At 39.7% G+C, this 27,067-nt stretch overlaps 2 protein-coding genes across 8 annotated transcripts in view; one reads left to right on the forward strand and one right to left on the reverse strand.

Moving 5' to 3' along the window:
- The first annotated feature begins 9,412 nt into the window (after positions 1 to 9,412).
- On the forward strand, positions 9,413 to 13,336 carry LOC146715348 (PC-esterase domain-containing protein 1A-like). 3 transcript variants are annotated; one of them, XM_085451756.1, is made up of 7 exons: positions 9,413 to 9,744; positions 10,017 to 10,098; positions 10,914 to 10,993; positions 11,223 to 11,455; positions 11,667 to 11,817; positions 12,410 to 12,674; positions 12,809 to 13,336. In XM_085451756.1, exons 1-7 carry the CDS (start codon positions 9,742 to 9,744, stop codon positions 12,943 to 12,945), a joined length of 951 nt encoding a protein of 316 aa, XP_085307882.1. In that variant the 5' UTR covers positions 9,413 to 9,741; the 3' UTR covers positions 12,946 to 13,336. The 3 variants fall into 3 exon arrangements, with proteins under 3 accessions (XP_085307882.1, XP_085307883.1, XP_085307884.1); XM_085451757.1 differs by having other exon boundaries at positions 12,605 to 12,698; XM_085451758.1 differs by lacking the exon at positions 12,809 to 13,336 and having other exon boundaries at positions 12,410 to 12,516; positions 12,605 to 12,684.
- A 1,404-nt stretch (positions 13,337 to 14,740) lies between these two features.
- Positions 14,741 to 27,067, reverse strand: part of afap1 (actin filament associated protein 1) — a 95,006-nt gene continuing 82,679 nt past the window's right edge. For 4 of the 5 annotated variants that reach the window (XM_085451762.1, XM_085451764.1, XM_085451761.1 and 1 more), the window contains 10 exons: positions 26,812 to 26,964; positions 26,076 to 26,287; positions 25,427 to 25,572; positions 25,009 to 25,123; positions 23,998 to 24,237; positions 23,151 to 23,280; positions 22,252 to 22,416; positions 21,981 to 22,171; positions 18,518 to 18,685; positions 14,741 to 17,708 (listed from right to left, as the gene is read on the reverse strand). In XM_085451762.1, coding sequence (XP_085307888.1) covers positions 17,682 to 17,708; positions 18,518 to 18,685; positions 21,981 to 22,171; positions 22,252 to 22,416; positions 23,151 to 23,280; positions 23,998 to 24,237; positions 25,009 to 25,123; positions 25,427 to 25,572; positions 26,076 to 26,287; positions 26,812 to 26,964 — 1,547 coding nt within the window. In that variant the 3' untranslated portion in view covers positions 14,741 to 17,681. The remainder of the gene's footprint in view (positions 17,709 to 18,517; positions 18,686 to 21,980; positions 22,172 to 22,251; positions 22,417 to 23,150; positions 23,281 to 23,997; positions 24,238 to 25,008; positions 25,124 to 25,426; positions 25,573 to 26,075; positions 26,288 to 26,811; positions 26,965 to 27,067) is intronic. The other variant, XM_085451763.1, reaches the window with a different exon arrangement.

Raw genomic sequence — 27,067 nt, forward strand, 5'->3', positions numbered from 1 at the left:
TTAGCCAGAGTCTGTTTTTGCTGTTTTTAACTAGTGAGAAATCAATTTTGAAGAATTTTTGAAACTTACTTTATTTTCTCATTTTTCCATTTAGCTCCTTCAAATGCACAAAACCTCATATCATCAGGACAAAATGAAACCAGCATCACTCTGCAGTGGAATAAAGTCAACAACAATGTCAGCTTTGTTCTCCAGTTTAATGGTACAGAGACAAGCATCAGTGCACCAGCTGGAAATGGACCATTGAATCAAACACTCTCATCTCTCACTGCTGGAACTCAATACACATTCACTCTCTACTCTGTGTTTGAGAACGTCAGAAGCAGTGGAGTCAGCATTACTGCAGTCACTGGTAAGATAATCAATTGATTTAAACTGCAATACAATGTTTTCACAAACTACTGATAATAATTCAACAGTATAGTTTTTTGCTGTTTTTAACTAGTGAGAAATCAATTTTGAAGAAATTTTGAAACTTACTTTATTTTCTCATTTTTCCATTTAGCTCCTTCAAATGCACAAAACCTCATATCATCAGGACAAAGCATTGCTTTGTGATCCAACGTTACCTGATGATGACAGCAGTGATGAAGCCAGCATGGGAAGTGATGATTATGATGAAGCAGATCTAATGGAAATTGACAACTATGAAAAAGATGCCCTTTTGTGCGAAAGTGAGTCTGAAAGTGAACAAGCTATTAATATGCAATCCTGTGATGAACAACCAGAGGAAATCAATCCAGAGGAACCAGAAAGTGATTTGAACAATGGAGGTTTTGCTCTAGAAAGTTGTCTGCAGCCTGTTGACATTTCAGAAGAGATTCTCTGTTTCACTGATAACACATATTGTGTGGCTCCTGCAGAAAGAAACAATCCTGTTAGCTTCTTCAGAACTCCTCATTTGGAAGCCATGGCATTTCCTGTGCAGTTTCCTACTGGTCAGAATACACTGGATGAAAAGAGACTTCTTAAACTCACACCGAGTGCTTACTTCAAGTCAAGGCTTTTCAACATTGATGCAAGATTTGCTAAAGACACAAATTACCTGTTTTTCTCACAGTTTGTCACTGAAATACATTTGGCTAATTCCAGCATGACAATACAGCTAAGGAAAGGTAAAACTATGACGAAAGATGGACGCAAAATCACATCAGGAATGTTACAAAGTAAGACAGAAGTAGAGAAGCTGGTAAGAAATAAAGATGCAATCAGATTTATGCAGCCACTCAGAGGAACTCCAGCTTACTGGCAGAAAACTACCAAAGATGCAACTGATGACTTTCATAAGATGAAAGTCATCAGTTGTCAAAGTGCCCAAGCTTCTCAGAGAAGTCACTAGACCACAAACGGACATTTGTGAAGGAAAATAAACTGTGCTACGGGTGCTTAAAGGTGGGCCACAATGCCAGAGACTGTCGTCATCGCCACAAATGTGACACTTGCAAAGGACGACACCCCACCTGTTTGCACAATGAGAGTCACATGGCAAATGAAAGGCCTCAGAGCTCTACAAACGTCGCTTCAACCACAGAAAATGACACCATGGCAGCCACAGCTCTGAATGTTACTAAGGTGGGTCAATCAGGTAGTACCTCCATGATTGTTCCTGTGTGGGTTTCCACTACTCAGAGTCCATCTAAAGAGCAGCTTGTGTACGCTTTATTAGACACACAAAGTGACAACACATTTGTCAGTGAGGAGGTAACTAACCAGTTACAAGCAGCATCCCATCCAGTTAAGCTAAAACTAACCACGATGCTGGGAGTTCACATGACAGTCAAAAGCCAGAGAGTAGCAGGGTTACGTGTGAGAGGTTATAATTCAGATGTTCACATCGACCTTCCACCCTCCTACACAAAGGACTACATCCCATTTAACTATGACAACATACCCACAAATGAAACTGCAAGGCAATGGCCCCATCTGTCAGAGATCGCTGATCAGATACCCCCTCTCCTGAGTTGTGATGTTGGACTACTCATTGGATTTAACTGTCCCAGAACTCTAGCTCCAAAACAGGTTCTACTCGGAAAAGACAATGAGCCATTTGCCATACAGACAGACCTAGGGTGGAGCATTGTTGGTGGCTCATCAGAGTCAAATGAAACTGAAACAAGTCTGTGCCATAGGGTCATGGTAAAGGAAATGCCTGCTGTAACACCAATGGACATGATCAATGTTCTTGAATCAGATTTCAAGGACACAAAGGCATGTGACAAAACGGTCTCACAAGAGGATGTCGTTTTTCTGGAAAAACTTAAGGAAGGGATAAAGAAAAATGAACAAGGATACTGTGAGATGCCTCTTCCATTCAAGCAAAGGCCAAACTTACCAGACAACAAAAGGCTTGCAGAGATCAGACTGGAACACTTAAGGAGAAGGTTGAACAAGGATGAGAACTACAAAAATGATTATGTTGCATACATGAATGACATAATTGAAAGAGGAGACGTGGAAGAAGTACACAACGAAGGAACACAAGGTGAACAATGGTACATCCCCCATCATGGGATTTACCACCCCAAAAAGCCCACAAAACTGCGTGTCGTATTTGACTGTTCAGCCAAACACAATGGAACAAGTCTCAATGATCATCTCCTCCAAGGGCCAGACTTAATAAACAATCTGACTGGCATTCTCTTGAGATTCCGGCAACATCCTATTGCCTTAATGTGCGATATAGAAAAGATGTTCCACCAGTTCCACGTCAGTGAGAGGGACCGGGACTATCTACGTTTCCTCTGGTGGAAAAACGGTGATACAAGCACACAACCTCAAACATACAGAATGAAGGTACACCTTTTTGGTGCGTCATCATCTCCAGGCTGTGCAAATTATGGACTGAAGTACTTAGCCAAAGAGCACTGCCACTCGCACCCAGCAGGTTCACAGTTCATTGAGAAAGACTTTTATGTCGACGATGGAGTTACGAGCACAAACACAGTGAAAGAAGCAATGCAGTTGGCACAAGAAGCCAGAGAAATCTGCCGCAAAGGTAACCTGCGTCTCCACAAGTTTGTTTCTAACAATCACACTGTTTTGCAAAGTATACCTGCATCAGAGTGTGCTGTAAATATTAACATAAGAGACTTGACATTCAAAGACATGCCACAAGAAAGAGCACTAGGCATCCAGTGGAGCATTGAAAAGGACTGTTTCAAATTTGACAACACACTGAAAGTCCAGCCAGCCACACGCAGAGGTATTCTATCCACTGTCGCGTCAATCTACGACCCACTTGGATTTTTAGCGCCATATGTGCTGAATGGAAAGAAAATCTTGCAAGAAATGTGTCAGCATGGTGTCGGGTGGGACGACCCCATACCTAATGCACTCAAGCCAAGGTGGGTGAGTTGGCAAAGTGACTTTGTAAATCTAGACAAGCTAAACATACCTCGCTGTTACCTGCCTGCTAACTTTGGTGAAACTAAAGAAATAGAGTTGCACCACTTTTCAGATGCAAGCTCAAGTGGTTATGGACAATGTAGCTATCTGAGGGCAAAGAACGCTAAAGGTGAAGTTCACTGCTCTCTGGTAATAGCAAAGGCTCGAGTTTCTCCAACTAAACTGACCACAATCCCCAGACTTGAACTAACAGCAGCTGTAGTTTCAGTCTCAGTCAGCAACATGTTACGGGAAGAACTGTGTTATGGTGCAAAGGAGTACTTCTGGACTGATTCAAAGGTGGTGCTGGGCTACATAAACAATGATGCACGTCGTTTCCACACCTTTGTAGCTAACAGGGTTCAGAGGATCAGGGAAAGTACAAGCCCTCAGCAGTGGTTTTACGTGCCATCAGAACTGAATCCAGCTGACGGTGCTTCGAGAGGTGTAACTGTCAATGAGTTAAATAAGTCTATCTGGTTCACTGGCCCCTCCTTTTTGTGGAAAAATGAACTGCCCACAGCACAACCTGTTGAGCTGGATCTGACCATAGGAGATCCAGAAGTCAGAAAAATACAGACAATGTTAACTAAAGTCACAGACACTGTAAGTCTTGCTGAATGTCTAAGTAAGTTCTCCTCCTGGTCCAAAGCAATTAAAGCTGTAGCACGTCTCATAAGAAGGGCTAGACACATCAAGTCAAATGCATCAGCTACAGTGAGTGAGCAGAAAAATGCTGAACTTGTGATCATTCGACGTGTACAAAGTCAAGCGTATGAACAGGAAATAAAACAGCTGAAGAAAGGAGAACAGCTCCCACATCATAACAAACTGTTTAAACTGGACATTTTCATGGATACAGATGGTCTCCTCAAGGTGGGAGGGAGACTCCAGCATGCAACGAGTGACACCTTCAAACACCCGATCGTGATCCCAAAAGAACATTGTACAGCCAAACTCATAATATCTCACTGTCATGACAAAGTAAAACACCAAGGAAAGGGATTCACCATAAATGAAATCAGATCCAGTGGCTACTGGATTCCTGGAATGAGTAAAACAGTTGCCTCATTCATCCGACAATGTGTGATCTGCCGCAGACTCCGCAAAGCTCCAGAGGGTCAGAGGATGAGTGACCTACCTCCACATCGCTTAGAGCCCTCTCCTCCCTTCACACACTGTGGCATGGACTGTTTTGGTCCATTTGTGACAACTGAGGGAAGAAAACAACACAAACGGTATGGACTCCTACTTACTTGCTTTTGTTCTCGTGCCATTCACATTGAGTTCTTAGAGGACTTGTCTACTGATGCATTTATTAATGCATTAAGATGTTTCATTTCAATCAGAGGTGCAGTTCGACACATCCAATGTGACCAGGGAACGAACTTTGTTGGTGCTCAGAATGAGTTTAAAGCAGCTTTAAATGAGCTAGACACTCAGAGACTAAATACATACTTGACTGAAAAACAATGTGACTTTGTGATGAACGCACCCCATGCTAGTCATGCAGGGGGAGTGTGGGAACGTCAGATAAAGACTGTCAGAAGTGTGCTGAATACCACTCTGTCACTGGCTCACGACAGACTCAATGATGCTTCATTACGGACGTTATTCTACGAAGCCATGGCTATAGTCAATAGCAGACCCTTGACTATAGATAACTTGAATAGCCCCAACAGCCTGGAACCGCTCACGCCCAATCATCTGCTGCACATGAAATCCAATGCACCGTTGCCCCCACCTGGTGCCTTTTCAAATGAGGACCTGTACAGCAAGAAGAGGTGGCGCCGCGTGCAGTTCCTTGCAGAGCAGTTCTGGAGCCGCTGGAGATGAGAATACATTCACAACATCATTTCAAGGCAAAAGTGGCACTCACCAAAGAGGAATCTAAAAGTAGGTGATGTTGTGTTGGAAATGGATGAACTGGCACCCAGAGGGGAATGGAGACTTGCAAGAGTTGTAGAGACTGTCAGTGGAAAAGATGGACTTGTGCGAAGGGTAAAGATCTCACTTGGAGAAAAGAGACTCAATAATAAAGGTCAACGCTCTACTAAACTATCAGTTGTTGAGCGTCCAGTACAAAAACTTGTATTGTTGTTAGAAAGTTCCTAAGGTAACTCCTACATGGGTTATTTTGTTTGGGAAAATTATTCATTTTGGTTCTTATGTAAACCAATTATTCGTAATTTTGGTGGGAGTGTAAATAACCCTGAATGCCTTTCTTTGCACCTTATTTTGGCACTCATTCCTGTTTTCTACTACCAACTTCCTGTCCGTGTGTAGAAGCTTTTATTTTGATGGGACGATTTCCTGTAAAACAGTTTTTGGCGCAGTTTTCAGCAGCAGTCGCGGGAGTTTAGAAAAGTGATGGCTTAACGGAGCCTATGGTGATTTCTTTTGTCATTAGCAGCCCCCTTGATAGAGGCACAAGGTATGGTTATGATGTAAATAAGGAGACGTTTAGATGTTTTTGTGACAGTCGCTACATTTGTTAAATGTTACGTTGAAACGAACTTCATGTTATAAGGTTTACGATTGTAAGAGTGTGGATTATTTTGCTTACACGCTGTTTCTGTGTATACATCCCCAGCTCTTACGGTGAGATTGATGGTTTACTGCCATTAAACCTTCAAAACGTCATCAGTAAAGTGTCATCCTTCATTCGGGGGGGTTCGCTACACACACTATTGAGATCCTGTTTCTCTTTAAACTTTATTCTTATAGTTGCTCCGCGTTTTTCGGCACTTAACTACTCCCTCAGTTTTCAGCCGATTTTCTCCGTTCAAACTCTAAACTGTTCTGCTCTTTCTGCTAATTCCAGCTATATCTTTTGGTGTTTATTGCTATTATACTATTTAAAATATTACACTTTTTTCCTTTAATTTGTCCCATTGAAATGAATGGGAAACTTCCACAATTCTGCTAAAACTTTCTTGTCTTTGAAACTTAACTACTGCCTCATACTTTGACCTAGAAACTCCATTCAAACTTTAAAATGTTCTCAAATGATTGGGCTATTCCTGTGTGATTCAGCTTTTTCATATCTGTTACCGTTTTCATGTAATGACTCTTTAAGTTTTCAGTTGCAACTTTGTGATTTTTCAGAAAATACATGCGTTGCTATGGTTGCTATGCAATTAACTCCCAGTGCACACTCGTCCGTTCTGAATTTTCTCTTCATGTCTGAACAACTCCTTGCTACTCACTCAATTTCCACTCAACTTCCACAAATTATACATCAAAACGTAGGTATTTTTGCTGGCTTTAAGTAGAGCTGGGCGATATAAGATTTTTTCATATCACGATATGTTTTTTTCATTTCAGGCGATAACGATATCTATCACGATATAAGCCAAATAACTATATTTGTAAGATTTAAATGTGCCGTTGCTCACAAGTAAAATGTGAAATAATCAGCAGCTTGTTTTTATTTAAATATTTATTTCCCATAATAAGTTCAACAGGGTAGATGTACTTAAGGAACATGAGACTTTTTCAGATAAATAAAGGCAAATATTGCAAACTACACAAAAGGCAGCCGCTAAAGCGTTTAAGTTTCAAAATAGAACAAACGAAACAGACTAAATTGTCAATTCCACTTAGAAACAAAATATTAATTCTAAAAATAAATCTTAGTTTGTTTTACAGAAGAACAGACAAAACTGACTAACTTTTGTCAATATCAAATAAACTGAGAACTAAAAGGAAATTCTCAATCTCTCCTTGTTGTATAGCTTAGCTTTTCAAACAGTTTTAACAGTTACTTTAGTCTGACAAAAGCCGAATGACGAATTAGCGCTTCCAGTCAGAGACTGAGGCTACGTCCACACGTACACGGGTATTTTTGAAAACGGGTTTCAACTTTTTCAGCTTTTTTCAGCAGATTTTCTCTTCATGTCCAAACAACTTCTTGCTACTCGCTCAATTTCCACTCAACTTCCACAAATTATACATCAAAACGTAGGTATTTTTGCTGGCTTTCAGGAAATGTCACTATCATTGTTGTGGGAGTTACAGATTTTTTGCAAATCTCCTCAGAGCAACAATAAGTCTCAAAACTCTCCATTGAAAGTCAATGGAGAGTTTATTCAAAATCACCGCTGGATTTCTCTAATGAGAGGCATTTTCAAATTGTCATATCTCCTTAACGAAGCGAAATTAAGACATGAGGCTTGTCCCGATATATCTTCAGACACTCCTGATGCTCACAATTCAAGAATTATTTTCTCACCTATTACCGTTCTGAGATGAGTTAGACTTGTTTGAGGGTAGGAAATTTGTCCCTCGCTCAGATTTCTTCAGATTTCAAACTCTGGAAATGAGGGACTTTTTTCTCTCATCATATCTTTTTGATGGATTTCCACAGAGCCCTGAAAATTTCCATGACTGTTCACCAAAGCCTGCTGTTTCTTACGGTGAAAGAACGATTTTGATGCTCCATATAGATTTAGAGTTACCAAAGGTTGTTTGAGGGCAAGTCAAGGCAGTTTTTGCTTCGCCTCTACTCAGTTACAGTGTATTACAAGTCATATATCTTTAATAATTTATATTTTATCTCTGAATTATGAAGACCTGAAGATTTCCCCCATCTCTTCTGAACAAAACGATGTCTGAATGAACGTTCTAGTCTCTACGGTTAGGAAATTATGGCCATTTGTTCGAGGGGAATCCTGAATGTCAGAAATACACTGAAGAAAACACACCTCTCTCTGTGTCTGTGTGTGTAAGGGCTGACTACAGCAGGTGCAGCTAATTTAACTGACCTACATATACCAAGCCCAGACTCTCAACAGCTCCTGTTCCCTTTACTGTCTGTGTATGTGTGTCTGTGTATCAATATTTCTCCTATGTTTAAGTATTACTCCTCAATCATAGTATTTCTGCTAAAGCAAAGTACTTCTACTACATCTTAGTACTTCTGCTAAATCATAGTATTTTTGCAAAAATCATGGTATTTGTGCAAAATCATGGTTTTGGGGCCAAATCATAATATTTCTGTTATTTTATAATATATGTGCTGAATATATTATACGTGCCAAATCATAGTATTTACCCCAAATTATAGTATTTATGCCAAATTACAGTATTTCTGCTAAAACGCAGAAATAGTACCTTTTAGCAGGAATTTCTACCAAAAGATAGTACTGCTGCTAAATCAGAGTATTTCTGCTAAACCAGAGTATTCCTGCCAAATCATAGTATTTGTACTGAAACATAGTACTTCTGCCCAATCATAGTATTTGTACTAAATGATAGTACTTGTGCCAAATCATAGTATTTGTGCCAAAGCATCGTATTTGTATGGAGTCATTGTATTTCTTCTAAATCATAGTATTTCAAGCAAATCTCAGTAGTTGTTGTTAAAACGCAGTATTTCGTCACTTGGATGAGTGACGAAACGTTTCTCCAACTGAAAATGTCCAGATGAACAGAATCAACCTTTTGGGATTTACTTACCTGGATGATTAAGCACGCATCAAGACGTTATTTTATTAAAAATTTTAAAATGTTAGCAGCACAAACAAGCATTTTTGCAGCACAAACCAGCACAAACGTTTGACATCAATTTTGTTTGATTCCATTAATATGGGGGGGCTGGTTGACCTCTAGAAATTTTTGTTAATATCTTTAAAATAATAGCGGCACAAACAAAAATTTCTGCAGCACAAACCAGCACAAATGTAGCACAAACGTTTGATACCACTTTTGTTGGATTTGAAGAAGGTGGGGGGGGGGGGGGGCAACTTCACTCACATAAAACCTTGGGCCAGCTAGTGTTATCACAGTAAAGGCATTGTTTTTGAAGTAGGAAATGGCTTAACAGGCACAAGAAGAGGCGTGGTTGTAATTCCATATGTGCACGTATATTTAAAAAAAAAACAAAAAAACAAAACAATTCATATTGTTAATTTTTAAAAATCTTTTTTTTAAAAGCATCTAATATCTCTCTAATATTAAATTAATTTTTTTAAAAATTTATTAAGTAATTTCTTTTTTATTTTAAAATTAGTGTCGACCCATTAAGGTAGTGCACAGTCGTTAAAAGCACCATTTAATTGGCGACACCTGCAGTTTGGGGGTGTGCTTGAAACTCCGGAGTGAAATATTTGTAATATTTTTTTTTTTAAATTCACACCAACTTTAAACTTTTAAAACACTAAGTGGTTGAGGAGGCTGTCGCAACTTCGGGTCTTGAAACTAAAAACTTAGTGGCGCAAGAGCCACTTCAGAGGAAATTTGGCTAACGCTAGCTAAACGCTAGCTAAGCTGGTTGAAAAATAACACTGAACACCAACACATATAGCATTTACAAGGGGCTGGAATTAGTGGTACAGTTTGCATCTAAACTCAAATATGGTAAGTGTTTATTACATAAGTGATTTTAAGCCAACAGAAAAATAGCCAGCTATTTTATTTATTTTTTAACCACTGTTGGTCATTAGTAAGCTAATGTTATTGCGAGAAGCTTGGAAGTATGGTAGAGAAACTGATGTCCGGTCAATATCTCATCTGGAAAAACTACCTCACCTTTGAGTTTACACATTTAGGCATTTTTAGTGGAAAGTATTTATGACCGCAATTTGAGCCCATAGAAAGACGCAACAGTGTTTGACTTTGTAATTTAACAGCGGGAGATCATGAAGAGTGTGAGCCACCTGCAGGCCAGCCAGCTGCTCCATAACAAGTTCATGGTGGTGTTGGGAGACTCCAGTGAGTAGCTGGCTGACAAAATTAATGAATCGGTATTTACATTATCTTGTGCATTTATACTTAAGGTGTTCTTGTTTGCCCAACGTTGACTGTTTTGTGAATAAACTGTATGTACCGTTCACATCCACTTCATTAGGTTCAGTTTGGTTGTGCTGGAATTGATACCCGTTTACCTTCATAAATAACATAGGCTAGTTCTTCATGACATTTGTTCAAGTTCAAATAATGGCATCAGACACGCAGATTTGTGTGTGGCATCTTTATTATACAAGAGTGTGGTAACCATATCTGTTCACTGTGATCATAGGGATGAACATGGTCAGTAACTACACTCAGGTATGTTGCAGTGTATTTGCAAATATGTGTAATTTAATGGGGCAGCACTAAAATTACCCCAGATGAGTGTTTTGCCACAACCAGGTTAAATTGTTCACCCAATCCAGGATGGATCCATGTTTTCATGTTGTTAACCCTACGAAAACTCAATGTTCTAAGCCCTAAATTCTGACCTTATTCAATGTATCCTGTGCCCCAGTGTCAACTGCTGTCATCAAGACATTTTTATCCAGAAGTCTTGTATATATTTTTCCCTTTCTAAACCATTCTCTGGCTCAAATAGATGGTAGTAATCAAGTTCAGTTTATCAGCAATTTCTAAAATGCTAAAACCAGCCCATTTTCTGCTAAGTGATGAATTAAATATTAAAGTGCACTTGGAAAGGTGTGCCCAATGAAAGGACTACTATCGAATCTGTATAATGTAATGTACTAATCTATGGGGACTACTTCTAATCTATCATTTTATTTCTTCCTCAGTTCAGCGGGCAGTGTACAAGGATCTTGTTCTGCTGGTACAAAAAGAGAAATATCTTTCCTTGAGACAACTGCGGAGCAAGGCAAGGGCTAAAATTTACCAGTTTTATACACTGATACAAAAAAGCGTGCAGGGTGTATAACCATGTGCATGCTACCAGTTAAAACCTCAGCTAACTTATGCAATATAAAGTTTGTAATCATGCCACTGGTGTCATTTAAATTGTAATGTAAAAAAATGGGTGTATTTGAATGACGTGCTTTATATCTGTTCACCTCCTCGTTTGTGTTGTCCTCACACTTCTTCTTTAGGGTGAGATGAGCTTCGAACAGGACTGCCTGGTGGAAGGGGGCTGTCTGGGTCAAATGCACAACGGCACAGAGTACAAGGAAGTTCGACAGTTTCAGTCCGCCCACCATCTGGTCCGTTTTTACTTAGTGACGCGTATCTATTCTCGCTACATGAAGAGCATCCTGGAGGACTTCCGCCATGGTTTGAAACCAGATGTGGTTTTTGTTAACTCCTGTGTTTGGGATATTTCAAGGTGAGTATATTGCGTAACTATTAATAAGGCTGTTGATTTGATTTCATTAAAGAGATAATGTGAGATGAGTCAGAAGTGAGAGTGATGGAGTTTTTTGTGTGCATCTATCAGTTCAGAAGAATCATAGCACAACGTTTTGTTTTCCCAATTGAATTCCTCCCACTGTAGTGATTTTTGTTCTTCCTGTTTATGTCTGCACTGGGTGTTCTAGATACAGTTGCAGCTGGGTTGATGACTACAAGGAGAACCTTCATAGGTTCTTCGACGAGCTGCGTGAGGCTCTGCCAGAGGAAACGCTGGTTGTGTGGAACCTCACCATGCCCTTAGGAGAGAGGATCAAAGGCGGTTTCCTGGTGCCTGAGGTCCGTTAGCAAGTCCCATTTATATTATGATTTAACACTAATCTGATCGTGTTAAACACATTGCATGTCAAAAGTCTCTTGTCATCTGGGGAAAGCTGATCTAAAAAATTTGCATAAGCCATGTGCCTGTAGTGGATAATGTGATGCCACTGTCCTCTCAGCCAAGTGCTTTTAGAGGCTGAGTAACAGCAGAAATCGAATAGCATTAACATCTGAAACCCCAAGGGTCATTTCTATTTGAAATGACATGCCCAAAATTAATAGTATATTGGATATGTCAGTATTTCTTTGTTTATTCAGAGTTGTAATTGCAATCTTGGTATCAAAATAAAGCTTTTGAGACTTCATCAGAGGTGTAACTATTACAGCAGATGCTACTGTGTCAAAGTGGGGATGCCTAAATTTCTTTTATAAATTTTAATAAATATATTATGGTGCGATCTGTAGTTTTTTTTTGAGTTTTTTTTAAATACTTACTTTATAAATTAAGTATTTAAAAAATTATTAAATTATTAAATTATTTAAAAATTATTTAATTTTTTTTATTTTACCATCTTCTGTTTTGAGCCTTAAAGCCCCTTATTTGCCTCAGATTGAGCACAAGGCACCCCAGTTGCGCTACGATGTGATTGAAGCCAACTTCTACAGTGGAACTCTGGCCGATGTCTATGGGATGGATGTGTTGGACCTCCATTTCCAGTTCAGATTCTCACTGCACCATCGAATGAAGGACAGAGTCCACTGGAACGCAGTTGCTCATCGCAAGATAACTTCTCTTCTGTTACAGCACGCTGCAGAGGCCTGGGGTGTGATATTGCCCTGTCCTGTGATATTGCCCTGTCCTGTGACTGTCTATGGTGAAAGGAAGTCAGGAGTCGCACGTACATGCAGGAAAATATTTTGCACTTCTAGGATAAAATGTGGTTTGTTGGTGTCTAAGCTTTCTGCAGGGTTTGAACTTCACCTTTTTTCTCCCCTTTTTTGGGTGTAGATCACACGGAGGTTGCTGAGGAACAGCCAACCTATAACAGTGCCTATTCATCCTATTCATCCTGCTCCAGTTCCACCACCTTCTTCATCACGGTACTACCTGAACGGATAAATATATTTAGAAATACTTTAATTTGAATAATTGATTTTTCGGGGACCAATTTCGAAAGAAGATCAGATATCGTGTTTCCCAAAGTGCAAAGTTGACGCTTTCCGAGTGTGCCCGATCTCGCGTATTCCTAAATTTTAGTCATTGTAATTTTTTAAGGGGCAAGTTGAGGATTTCCACTTGTTTACACTCCAGTGTGTGCGGTGATACCCCTAATTCTGCTTTCAGGGTGTGTCTCCATGTAATTCAGAAGCGAGAGTTGATACCAAATGCTTGTTGAAATCTAAAGTTTTCGTTTTACTTTTGCCTGAAGTTCGACAGGGAGCAGCTCTGTATGTTTCAATTCCGCTGTAGGGCGCTTTAGTTTGGAAACTGAAAGCATTTTTGTGCAGAGATGGAATGTAACAGCCTTTTCAAAATAAAAACACAAACAAGAGGAGCTCTTTGCTGTATTTACTGTATTTTTCAAAAGCAGGTTTTTATATACATTTTCTTGTTTTGGTCGTGGATGTTTTTTATGCCTAAAAGAAAAAGCAAATACTCCACTGATATGGGTTTAGAATTCAATTGCAGTTTTAGTCTGCAACAGAGATTTAGATTGATCTGAATACACTGTTTGTTTCTTGAAATCTGATCAACAGTTCATGAAAACTTGCCTAACCAGTCCTTCATTGACCTACAGCGTAAACCCAGTGTTAACCATTCCTCGCCGTCAGTCCCCTGACCGTGGTCGGGAGACACGAGGGGAGATGCTTCCTCCAGGGCCGAAGTTTGTCCTCCTTCGGGGTTAACTCCCTTCACTTTTGTGGAGTAGTGAGGCAGACAGAAATCAGCCGAGGCACCGGAGAGTACTGAAGAGATGAGGCTTTAATAACAGTACTGCACACTGCATAGCCTGTAGCCCGTTAGAACGCTGCTCCCGGTCGTCCTCTCTACCCATGACACACTCTCTCACTCTCTTTTCCCTCTTTCGCTCCCCGCGTTTCCTTCACGCGCATGATTGAGTGCTTGAACAAAGGCCATTCAGCCGCGGGCTTTACACTCTTGCCCGACACGGATATATGAAGAATGAAGGAGCTCTCCGGGGAAACGTAGTGCGCCTGTGGACTCAGCTTGACCACCTGTTGAAGGTAGTTTGATACCATGGCTAATTCTAGCATCACCGCATGTAGCCCCGCTGTTCTAAGAAAATATTACCCAGCTGAACTAGCTAGCAACGGTTTTTGTAAGTTAATGTGCTCTTCACGAATAAAGCTTCAAGCAGCTCAGACTATTAGAACCAGCTACACTTACACAATGTGAGATCAGTGCCTGCAACCTACAGCCTAACTCGTGCCTAAAATGCTGTCTGGAAACACATCCTTCCACATGTCACCACATTACTTTATGATACTTAGAGTTAAAAGAACGATGACAGGGCGAAATAACACAATAGCTGTCAATTCTCTCATTCCTTATATTATCTCCAGTCTTAGCAGAGGGCAGTGACACTATTATTCTAACCGGCAAAAGTTTATTCTATTCATCTTATGTACCTTTTTTGGATGAGTGACAAAATGTTTCTCCCACTAAAAAAAGATAAGACTTGATGAACAGAATCAACTTTTTAAGATTTCCTTACCTGGATGATTGAGCATACATCAATACACTTATTGATTTAAGTTCATAAGTGTGTGCAAACATTTCTTGCCTCTTGATTTAAATTTCTGAATGTAAAAAGTGAATGCATTTAAAGCAGGAACTGCACACCTAGCCATCAAAAGGTTGGTGAACTTAGGGTACTCATCCTACTGTAGGGTCCTGTTAAAAAAAATCACACAAGCATCACATCACCTCTGGTTATATTTTGTAAATTACAATCATACACTATACATTCCAGTCATCCACTAATCAGTAAACATCCATCACTACGTTCTCACTATTAAAAAGTACAATTATTTTCTAAATGGATTCATTATTGTCAGTCAGCTACACACAAACTATCTAAATCTTGCTGGGTTTGATGGCTTGAATTAATCAAAAAACAAAAATTGGAAGAAAAAAACTTCCATTTTTGCAAAATATACATTGAGAAAATTTCTGCTTTTGTCTGTGTCAACAAAATTAAAATAATTGTGAACGTACACTGACCATCAAAGAACAACATAAAAGCTTCTTCTGACATGAGAATTGTAGAACCGTGAAATCTACTCTGTCCTGATGAAGCTCTATAGACTAGCTCTACCATACACATGACTAAAGTGAAACTCTACTGACAAATTTAAAGAAAATTTCCAACTCTGACTCTGTCACTAGAAAAGTTCTAACCTCTTACACTTTTAATGCTAGGAATGATGATGGATTCTGAGTATTGGATGTGCATAACCTGTAGAACACTGATTTCTGGAAGTGTTCCTTCCAATGTCTATGAAAAGTTTATATCTAGATCTATCTACAAATTCAGGTTAAAGTTCTAACATTTAAAGAAGAAGCCAGATGTGAATAGGTCTGGAAACACTGCCATTTGCCCTGGGCCAAAGCTCATTTAAAACGATTGGAAAACTGTTCTGTGGTCATTACATTGCATTACATTACATTACTTTTGAAAAGAACCAACAATAAGGCACAAAGTCCGAGGCCGGTTTGTTCGGAGGTTTATTAATTTATGTACAAGTGTGCCTGTCCCCGAGTTGGAGACTGTCTGTGATATAAAACAAGAGAAAATGTATATGGTGCAAAAGAAAAAAGAAAAAAAATTCAAAGCCCTCCCGCCCTTCTACAGTACTACATTTACCAAGCTATGTACAGCAGGTTCACATTTACTGACATCAGACATCCTTTTTTGTTGCAGGTCAACACTTGCTGACCACCATCTCTTGTCCCATCTTTAAGCTAACATGCTTGTAAAACCTTCGGGATATCATTCCGGCAGGCAGGAGACAGGAAATATTTACATCACCACGAACCAGTGAGTGTCTGTGTGTTCAATGAGTTCCAAACTGAGTGCATGCTTTCACTACATCTGTCAACACTCCCCATAAAGTAAATTAGCCTTATATACATAGTAGCAAAGCTTAGGCAGTGAAACATCGTCCAAAAACAACAACAACAGAAAAGAAACACCATTATCAGTGTGACACTGATGAATGTATGTGTGTTTAACAGTGTGGAAATCAAACTCACAGTCTTTGATTGAGCAGAACACACAGCAGTGTGAGTTTACAAGTGCCCCCCTTTTAGTCAGTGTAATGTTGAAGGATTTGCAATGTGCCATGAAGACATCTCTGAGCAACACAAGCACACACACACAGAAAGAAGCGCAAGTTCTCCATTAACAATACAACTATTACAAAGCATGGATGATGATGCTCTTAGTGAGGCCTTAATTAGAAACATTTTAATAAACATATAGGCTGTATAATATGTATTTTATTTGGGTCTGTCACCAGTTTGGCCTTTCTTGATAAACTGGTCTAATTTGTCATATTTTCAATTTTAACTTTCACCAGTGAGTGAGAGTCTGGACTGCTGGCAGGTACTCTTAAAAAATGTCACCTGACTGTATGTTGTTCCTAAACTTGTTTACATCATTAATGGTGCCTTCACAGAATGAGCGAGCTTCCCATGCCATGCACACTAATTTCACTTAGTAACATGGTTGGCTATAACAATCTAATCTAACTGTAAGGCATCCTGTTGTTCTTTAAGTGTTACACCTTTCCTGTCTTTTCTGCCCCGCCTACTCTTTATATTAACAATGTTCACATATTTCACCACATATATTAAAACAAAAAAAAAAAAAATCTTATATGTGAAATCGAATATGTGAATTTAACAGGTTATATTTATATTTGACTCAGCATCTAATCTACTTTCAGTTAGATGGTCAGCTTTCTGTTCATAAACTTCTCTAAACTGGCAGAAAAAGACATCTCTTTGGAAGTTGTCCAGACCACACGTCTGTATTCAGTCATGGTTGTTTTAATGCAAAAAGAAAAGCTGAAACAAACAGAATAAACAAGGAACTTACCAAACCAACACAAACTTACCATTGGATTACCCATAGCAATAAAGTCACAGATATAAAATATGGACATTCATATTAAAACACACTTCAAGTGTGATTCATCATGATCTGTGTGTGAAAACACTTAACACAATTAACAAAATCTTCTGCTAGCCATGAGTCGGTGTTTCTGACAGTTGGGACAATTGTATTTGTACTTCTTCAAACATCAATGAGAGAGGAGCTACATTGTTGCCAGGCTGGTGTGTGTTACAATTATCGTTACTACAACAGAGGCATCATGACTGATGACCAATTATGTTGTGGGAAAATGGAGTGTGAGCAAAGCCACAGACTCTACGAAAATACTTTAAATACGTCAACATAAATAAACACAGGGAAGCTAGTATTTCCTTTAACATTTACAAATAAATACTTGGTTTTGACCTTGGACCTTTTTAACTTCAAATGGCTGGAACACATTTTGAGAGGAAAAATAAAGACAGGTGTTTGCTTGAAAAGATGTCAAAGCGGAAAACACAAGTTGCACAACCAAGTACACTGAACATGCTCAATAGTATAAAAGTTTATGTTGTGGTACTTACCGTATACTCAAACTAGGCATGTGTTTTAGTACATGTGAATGCTATGCATGTATCCTCCTCAGCACACCTTCTGACGGTATGAACAGGTTTTGTTTTTTGTTTTTTAAATAAATATATACACAATTTCAAAAAAAGAGATTGGAGGAAGACTGATGCAAGGGTGTATGTGATGGGTTTATGTGCCGGTCTTCTGTTCCCATTCCTGCAAACAAACACAAAGATTTGGTTTGCATACTTGTATACAGATTGCAAGTATTTGCATTTACTGGGATTCTCTCATTTGTTTACTACCTCAATGCATTTTTCATTGCTAGTCAGTACCAAATCAAATGAGCAACTACATCACACTTGTGTACGTGTTTGTGGAGTACTTAAACTCGCTTGTAGTTCACTGTAGCATGCAGTGAAATACAAACTTTATTAACCATCTTTATTAGCCTCACTGGTTATCTAGTTGGTGGAACTCCTCTGTGGACCTTGACACACACACACACAGCTGTTCTCTGCACTGCAGGAATCCTGAACCATAACGCTGCTGACCCGATCATTCTTATGCAAGTTGTTATGAGCTAACTCACACTGTTTCCACTGCTACCACACAGGTTCAAGACAAATGTAATTAAAATTACATATATTACATATGACTAAAAGAATGGGGATACTAACGTTACATTCATATTTAAATATGTCGATCTTAAGTCGAGGAATGCATCTTTTAGATGTATCAGAGCCTTTCAGAAGGTTCCAAGAAGTTGATTGCTTAAAATACTCAGCCTACTGTTGGAGCCACATCACACAAAACAGGGAAGTCAAAGACAATAAAACCAGATTTCAAAAACAAAAGACCCTGTCCACACCAAACAATGGATCAAACAATGTGCTTCCAAAAAGGTCCCAGCATAGTTTGAAGTTTTGCAAAAGACAGAGCTAGTCAGAGATGTAAAGTTAAAGGCACATCATATTCTCAGAGAAAGACTGGTGCCAGTCGCGTTGTGTAGCGTGACCTCTGACCTTAGCCTTCCTGAGGACATGTCCCCGGACTGCTGAGGGCTTCTGGTTGCCCTGCTGCCGGTAGAGCAGTGAGGCGCTGTTGACCGGCAGCGAGCAGGACTCGGTGTCACTGGTGTCACAGCTGGAGAATGGAGAAGACTCGTGTGTCCGTCGCAGCATTGCTGGTGACTATACAAGACAAAAATATGAAGGAAACATGAGTACTGTGAGTACAACTAATTTAGTTGTTAATATAGTAAATTGGGAGATGCAATTAGAAAATGAGAGTCCCTGCCCAAAAAGGATTCAGCGATGTAATCCGAGCTAAAGTTCTTCTTTTTCTTTTTGAAATGACGTCATTTTGCTAAGAGTGGAAACTAAATGCGACGATCGATTCCACTATCAGCAAAGAAAGAAAGAATGTATGAATGAATGAGTGAAAGAGAAAAAAACTGACTGACTGGTAAAAGCTGACAAGACTTTACTGATGTAACACGACTGTGCGAAGTCGTGTTACATCAGTAACACGACTTCGCACCTGACAAAGGTGCAGTGTATGTGTGTTTCTTTTTACAGGAGCAGAAGGCTGACAGCAACATTCGAGGTTGCGTGATGGTTTTACCTTTTAAATGCCATTTTCTGTGTCTGTGCATCTACCAGGGGTGTTATTCACTACCTTGTGTTGCTCACAGAGATCACTGTGAGAAAGTATGCATACGCCTGCGCAGCGCTAACATTTGCATTTTCTTTTCTACAGCATTACAGTTCTTCATGTGTTTGATCATGTGATTTATAAGAGGACTAGTTAATGGTTTTTTTACTACAGAATTTTTGGGTTTATGTGTGAAGAAACTGTGTTTACAGGTTATGAGTTTGTGATGCTGTTACACTGTGTTTTTGGGAAAATGTGAAGGTTACTTTGGTGATGTGAATAACATTCTTTCCACAGCTATGGATGGCTAACTTTATGGTGTTTTTATGGCACCTCTGGAACCTGTCGACCTGTGCCTGACCACCGATGGTCAATGTTTGTTGCTAATGTTTGTTTTTTCTAAGAGAAAAACAAATAAGAGATGCAGTGTTTATGGAATAGTTTAGTATGGGGATCATTAGCTGGCCACTATTGAGCTCCTAGTAATATATGAGTGGAGTGACTTTGCTTAAGGGAAGTCACCGATTACATTAATGTTGACTGAGTACATGGGATGATCAATGTCTGAGGCGAATTATGGTAATAGTTGTAGTTTACTGATTTGAGAAAACCTGCACATGACACTTGTCTTGCTGATGTTGAATGCTTATTGCTCTTATGATACAATTGTTTACAAGTGTGAAGTTTGATTTCACTTCCAGATCTTGTTTTCCAGGCCATGATGGTATATATGCAGGCTCCTGGCAGAGCCAGGTGTTAAGCAAACTTAATATGCAAAACACGCTAATGGTAAATGGCCTGTATTTATATAGCGCTTTTACTAGTCCCTAAGGACCCCAAAGCGCTTTACATATCCAGTCATCCACCCATTCACACACACATTCACATACTGGTGATGGCAAGCTACATTGTAGCCACAGCCACCCTGGGGCGCACTGACAGAGGCGAGGCTGCCGGAGCTTCTTCTCGGATGAGAGGTGAAACGTCTTCAAGTAACTTAAAGAAGTCCAGACGCTTTTCTTTGCAAGCTCCTTTGACTACGATGACCTGGATCAGGGCCGTGCAGAGAGGTTTAAAGGGGCGGGTGCTCAAAGTTAAAAAGGGGCACATTGAACCAGGCTGAATAACAACAACACACATTCATCAAGAATCTAATATGGGAAGGGCAGGGCTGTGTTGATCTGAGACTGTAGACATTAAAGAGTCCATAGGAGAGATGGTAGCTGATTAAACAAGTGTCATGAGATAATAACAAAATGCAAAGATTGGTGACAGCGCTTGGAACCATAAGGCAACAAAAACTGTGAGAAATAATTTAGGCTCTGCCTGTGAATCACTCTTTGCTTCTCTTCTTCCTTCCATCCCATCATTTCATATATCACTCTCCACTTGCTATGTGAGAACAAGGCACAACTTGCTGTTGCAATAAACTATAATCTAATTATCCACACCTAACAACTCCAGCACTTAATCTATAATAAAATGATGACAGAAAAATGTTATAGCCCTGCCTTTAGTAGCCTCACACAGCTCCTGCTGTTTCCTCCTCATGTCCTTACCAGCCATGTCTGGACAATGTTATATCATGAGTAATATTTTTTTTAGAAAATCCATATACATAAAACACACACATGCACGCACACACAGTGACATTTTAGACCTTCTTCAGAATACTGTATATACTATGGGCATCACGGTGCTGATCCAGAATCCTTACATTATTATTTATTACTAGAGCTACAATAATAAAGCAATGAGGAGGGGGAAGTAATAAATATGAAATAATGTCATTATGATGATTCCATTTGTTTCACTATCCACTCTGTGCAGGGGCAAAGCTTATTACATTTTTAAAACTGTAGAGATACAATAATTTTACTACTGTAAAATCCAAATTTTGTCTTATTTAAAATATAAATCTGATATAATCTGCTTCTTAATGTATGTTCTTTAAAATACAGCTTGTGTTTTTAAATATATTATAATTATAATAATTTTTATGTGGACATGCATATTAGATCGTTTTTTAGTGAAATATAATCCCTCCAGAAAGGCAGGAAAAGCCCGGAAACTTACTTTAAAACTAAATATGTTCCCTAAAACGGTGACAGAGCTACAGACCCATGACAGCCAGGTAGCCAGCAGCTATGACCAGCACTACTTGTGCAGTTAATAAAAGGACAGGTAATGTTTGTCGCGCTGTTGCACACACAGCACGCTCGTTTGTTTCAGTTCGTCAGTTGCCACAAGACAGCTTACCAACGTGTACGTAATAAGCCAATACTCCTGGGTGCTACACACTACAGTGTACGCTGTACACCTACTTACTGGTTTTGTGGCATCAGTCTGTGTCTCTGAGTTAACTTGTGTCTCTCCTACAGCTCCGGACCGCTAAAAATGCGCGTGCTCTTTGTGAGCTCGTTCCCGGCTCATAACCAGCGCGTTCTGCCGTCAAGGGCGATCATTGGTTAAATGTGATCATGTGACTGATGCAAGCCAGATCCTTTTATTTAGCAAAACTGTGATTAATAGTTAAATATTATTGTTGAGGGGCACAGACAGGACTCCGCACGCACACACACATAAAAAAAATAATAATAATAATTTTTTTTTAAAAAGTTGCCTCAACAAAAGGGCACTTTGGGCACCCATCAGGAAAGGGGCGGGTGCTCAAGCCATTCTAGACCCACCCTCTGCACGTGCCTGACCTGGATGACTGAGAACCTTCACAGACATATTGTCTTCAACGTTCCAGCGAAATAGGTTCAAGCTACTAACCTATCAAGTACACTAACGTGGCAGCACAAACTTATAAAGTAACTTCATACTCACCTGGAGGCCAGAGGAGCCAGCTTTCGGCTCGATGGTGAGGCCCAGGGTGACACCTCCGCTAAGGGCTTTCTTCAGGCTCTCTTTCACCTCAGTTAGCTCCAGCTCCAGGTTCACCCGCTCCTCCTCCTTCAGTTTGCACTCTTCTTCCAACTTCTTCAGGCGCTCTGATAGTGAAATATGTGAGCGTTTGCCTAATGTGAGAGAGAGGAGAAATATTACTTTATTAAACTCGTCTTTTAATGACAAGCACGTTTCTATCTCTCTCTCTTACCAGCCGCTGCCTCCACAGCAGCACGAAGGTCTCTCCTCTCCTTCTTCAGCTGGGTCAGGTGGTTTCTGATTTCCTGCTTCTTCTTCATCATCTCTTCCTCCTTTGCTTGCAGTCGCTTGGCATCAGCCTCCACACGGTTCTTCCCATACTTACACTGGTCCCCATCTACACAAGAAAAGTCGGGTTTCAAAAAGTTAGAAGCTAGAGACTGAGGTCATTTGCTAGCAGAGAGAGAGAGGGGGGGGGGGGATGAACTGCTTAGAAACCCATTGACCTCAGTGCCTTCCGCAGGAATTAATTGCCAGGCCTATGTTTCCGTGAAAAATACACTCATTGTGAATAATTATGAAGAATCAGTCATATAAACCGCTGCTAATAGTTTCAAATTTAGCACTCTTATCTGTGGTACTCTAAACCCAACATGAAACATTTGGTGTTTCCATTCTGACATTTGGAGGAATTGCAAGCTACACTAAGTGGTTACAACCCTCCTCGTTCACACATTAGGCAAAAAATATTTTTCTGAACCACAAGGATTAACTCGACCACATTTCGCTCTCTTCCAATGAGCTAGGGTCTGTTTCTGCTATCGTGCCTCTTACCCTGGAGTTGGCAGGAGGCTCAAGTCTGGCCCACATGTGTCACATGGATTGTCTCGAGGGTAGGATAGGTTTAAAGGCTTTCAGTTATTTACTCCCCTCTACTTAAACCAACTGTAATTTAGATATCCTGCATTTTCCACATTGCTGTGGAACAGAATTTTGCTTGAAAGCAATCAGCGGTGAGAAGCCAGACACACTGTCTGCTATTCCTTACAGAGCAAGATCTGACTGGGAAAGGTGGGTGATATTTCAATTCAAGATGACTTCCTGTTGGTATCTTTAAATCTCAAAACTTACTGGAGTTGTTGCGCCTCAGAGACGCAGTCCCATTTGTGGCAATGACTCCATTCTTCTTTGGCTGGTTCTTTGGCTCTGCCTTCTGTTTTGATGCCACCCCATTGGTTGTTGCTCCCTTCTTTCCCTTTAGCTGAACAAACAGGAAAGACACAATTCAAATGACCCTTCAAATAGATGTTAGCAATGCATATAAGCTATACACATACAAAACTGTACCAACATGCTCTTCCATAAAAATAAAAAACAAAAAACATTTCAAAGAAAAATGTGTCACTGTTGTTTATGCCACAGGTTTTCTACTTGGATTGCACTCAATATCACAAAAGTTACAAACACTTTTATTATTTCATTAATTTTCCTACACTGGACTACTGTAATTCAGTTATCACTTTGTTCCAAAAGTTTCACAAAAAGTCTAAGCTGATCCAGAATAATGCAGCCAAATCACTAACTGGGACTGGAAAGAGAGACTACATTTCTCCCATATTAGCTTCTTTTCATTCCTTCCTTTTAAATTCAGAATTGAATTTAAATCCTTCTCTTGCATTATCAGACATATCTAAACGACTGCACCTTATTATCCTAACAGATCACAGGAGACAGTTTCCTTTTCGGCTTCAGGAGACAGGCATCATCTCTACTTTTGTTGTTTGGTGTTCATAATGACACAGGAAGAAAATCAGCAAACAAACTCCAGTTCAGTTAAATACATAAAGTAAACAAACAGCGAAGGAGAATTAAAAACACTAAAAGTTAAGAGGAGGTTAAAACAAACCCTGAACTGTTAGACAGTTAATATGCAGAAATGCAAAAAGAAACATGAAGGTTATGCAGCAGTGTTAGTCACCTGAGCGGAGTCTTTAGTTTTAGAATCAGCAGAGAGGAACTTAGAGGAGATTTTAGAAACAGGAGTTTTGTAGTGACAAGCAGAAGATGATGCAGCAGTAGAAGAAGAAGGCTTGGGAGGACAGCTGGTGACTAGCTTGGGTGAGGGCATGTTCTCATAGAGCTCAGTGTTTTCATAGTGCAATTCCTCTTTCCGCTGGCGCCCCCCTGTGCTGGGAGTGGAGTACTGCATCTCTGGGTCCTTGGGTTAGACCAGGTGAGCATGCAATAAGCAGAAGACAGGATTTAAGAATAAGGAGATGCCATAAAGGGGGGGGGGGGGGGGGGGGATAAGGAGAACAGAAAGGAAGAAGATGATAGCAGCATTACTGCAGTATGTGAAATACTTAACAAATTTAGTTTAGCTTCCCAAAATGGAGAGTACTGCTCCACGACTGAAAACATATTTAATGTTTCCTCTTTTTAATTGTTGATGAGCTTTTATCCAAGTCCTATAACGTTAAATCACAGGTTACTCTTTACTCCTTTATTATAGCATCTTTTATGAATAAACAATGTTATATTCTCTGTCTGCTTGTCTTTATTAGTTTTATATCATTATTATCATGCAACAGTGTAATTTTGCTCTTCTTTGGGTGCAGACTGACTCAGCCCTCAGGTTCATATGTAAATCTGTCAGGAGGTCAATGAGTGCAGAAGGTAAAAGCTGTGGTATGCAAGGGGCCCGAGCACCATTATTGCAAATAGCAAAGTACATACCGTTACTTTAACTGGTCTAATTTGATTTTAGGAAAGAAAAAGATTTATATCATGCAGGCTCACTGGAACTTCTGAAAGTGTCATAACAAAAATGACACATTTTCCAATAATATGTTAATGATATGCAAAAAATGAAAAGCAAAGAAAGAATCAGCCAAGAGTTTGTAAGCAAACTAGAGGGTGTTGAAGTGAATTATCTCACACTTTTTCATTGCAGTACATATGCAACATCAGTAAGCAGTTGTGTCCTTACCATTCCATTTATGGGCACATCATCATAGTGTAGTGCCATACCAGTGGGGCAGGCATAGCCACTGACTGGGTTGTCCAGATATGGGTTAGGAGACACGGCACGCTTACTGGTGAAACTAAACATAAAACATCACGATTTAGGCTTAAAAATACAGTGCCCTTCATATATCTTCATTACCTGGGATTTTTGTATCTCTTAGTCTACAAAATAGTTAAAAATGGATCATTAACGGTTGTAACGATCGTATAAAAACAGGAAAATGGAAAATAGCCAGACATACTACGTTTCAACATATAAGTCATTGTGAGCTAATGAAATAAGAAATAAAACACATTAAGCACTAATTCTTTAAGAATTCTTCCAGGTATTAACCAGAGAGAAAAAGATTCATGTGAAATGATGTGGATGCATCTCTCACCAGAAGGACTGTTTGGCAAGCTGGATGACGTTAGCAGTGGTCTCAACATCAATGTAGTCATAGTGCAAGGTGGCTGGGTCTGTGGTAGATCCAGTCTCAGCTAGCAAAACCCCCAACCAGCGACCCATCTCCTCAGAGGAGGAGGCCTGAAGGCAAAAGTCAGAGTTACAGAATATGCAATCCCGCCAGTGTCTGTGAAGAGTTAAATGTTAAAAAAGAGAGAAGGTTTATGATTTAGTGAAGGAGGACAGTAGAAACAGGGTGAGATGGAGGCAAATGATCCCCCAAAAAGACCAGCCAAAACAAGAAGAGGATCCTTATAAACTTTAAATTCCTTATTATTATTATCTGTTTAAATGAAGATAATAATAATTGGATTGTTTAAGGATAGCGTGCAGACTATGTGAGGAAATAGAATCAAAACAAACTGGATGGCAATTGGAGGAAGTTTGTGAAGACCAACAACATTAAACACAAAAATCACTGTGGGTGGAGGAGATATTGAGCACTCGAGAGGAAGATAAAAAAATAAGGAGCAATCTTTTCTTGCATCAGCCTAAGTGTGATTTAGTGGTGTTTGAGGCATTTCTAATTCCCTCAACAAAGTTTTTTTTCTATGAAAATCTCTCAAGTACGTAATCAAACTCACCTCCAGTACGGCCACTTCTTGGCTGTTACGAAGGAGGCGGAAGGCAAAGGGGTGTTTGTGATCGAGGCCGGGGCTGACCTCACAGCCTCGGAGGGGCAGTGAAGCTATGTGGCTTTTCAGGTCATCCCGGTCCTTGTGAAGGAGCAGCTGGTTGTCCTTGAGGCGGCACCAGCGCTCCCTCCAGCGGTTATTAGAGAGAACATTCAGGTAGCCTGTCAGAGCAAACACAGTCAGGAGGATACCATCTTAAAGAAGTCGTTACAGTGGCAATATTTTTTCAGGCCTGTCTAGTTGGGAGACATTTCAGTCGTACCTATTTGAGCCTAAATGAAGGAAATAATAAGACATAAAAGGCATTTCTATTTGTTTGTCCATCACTGGTCCTCATTGCACACAATGGGGTGCACTTCTAAATGAATTTTTTAAAGAAACTTTTAGAATCTTTATGTTTTATAATACGTCTGAAAGCATAAGGAAATCAAAGCAACCTGTCTGAACTGTTTACTTTCAGGACCCTAACATAGCAATCTTAAGAAAAAACTTCCTAGAAGTGAGTCGCACCACTCAGCAGCCATTCTGAAACGCCTCTGGCATTACTTTGAAACATTTTCTTAATTAACCAAAATTCCAAAGATTCATTGGGACATAAATGCATTTATAGACCGGTCAATCAATCAAGATCCATATAAAAGCCATACTTCTACCATGTCAGGATATTTGCGTCTCTCTCTCTTACCACATGTAGGTACGTCTTCTTCAGCTGATGATGTCTGTTCATCCGTGGAGGGCTTCTTCTTTCCAAGTCCAATGATCTTAGTGATTTTCTTACTTGCTCCCTTCCCCACAGTGCCAGTCTTCTGCTCCGACTTTGTATTTTTCTTTCCTTTTCCTGAGAGAACATTTTGAAATTAATTCCTTTTTTACACTGAAGAGTAAATTAGTAAAAAGAACTCTAACGATCCTTGCTGAAGGCAATCTATGATCTTGATCTC

Source organism: Copadichromis virginalis, linkage group LG3 (genome assembly GCF_057382275.1).
Source record: "Copadichromis virginalis isolate Kocher_CV1m ecotype Utaka linkage group LG3, C_Virginalis_male_GT1.1, whole genome shotgun sequence".
Lineage (NCBI taxonomy): Eukaryota > Metazoa > Chordata > Actinopteri > Cichliformes > Cichlidae > Copadichromis > Copadichromis virginalis.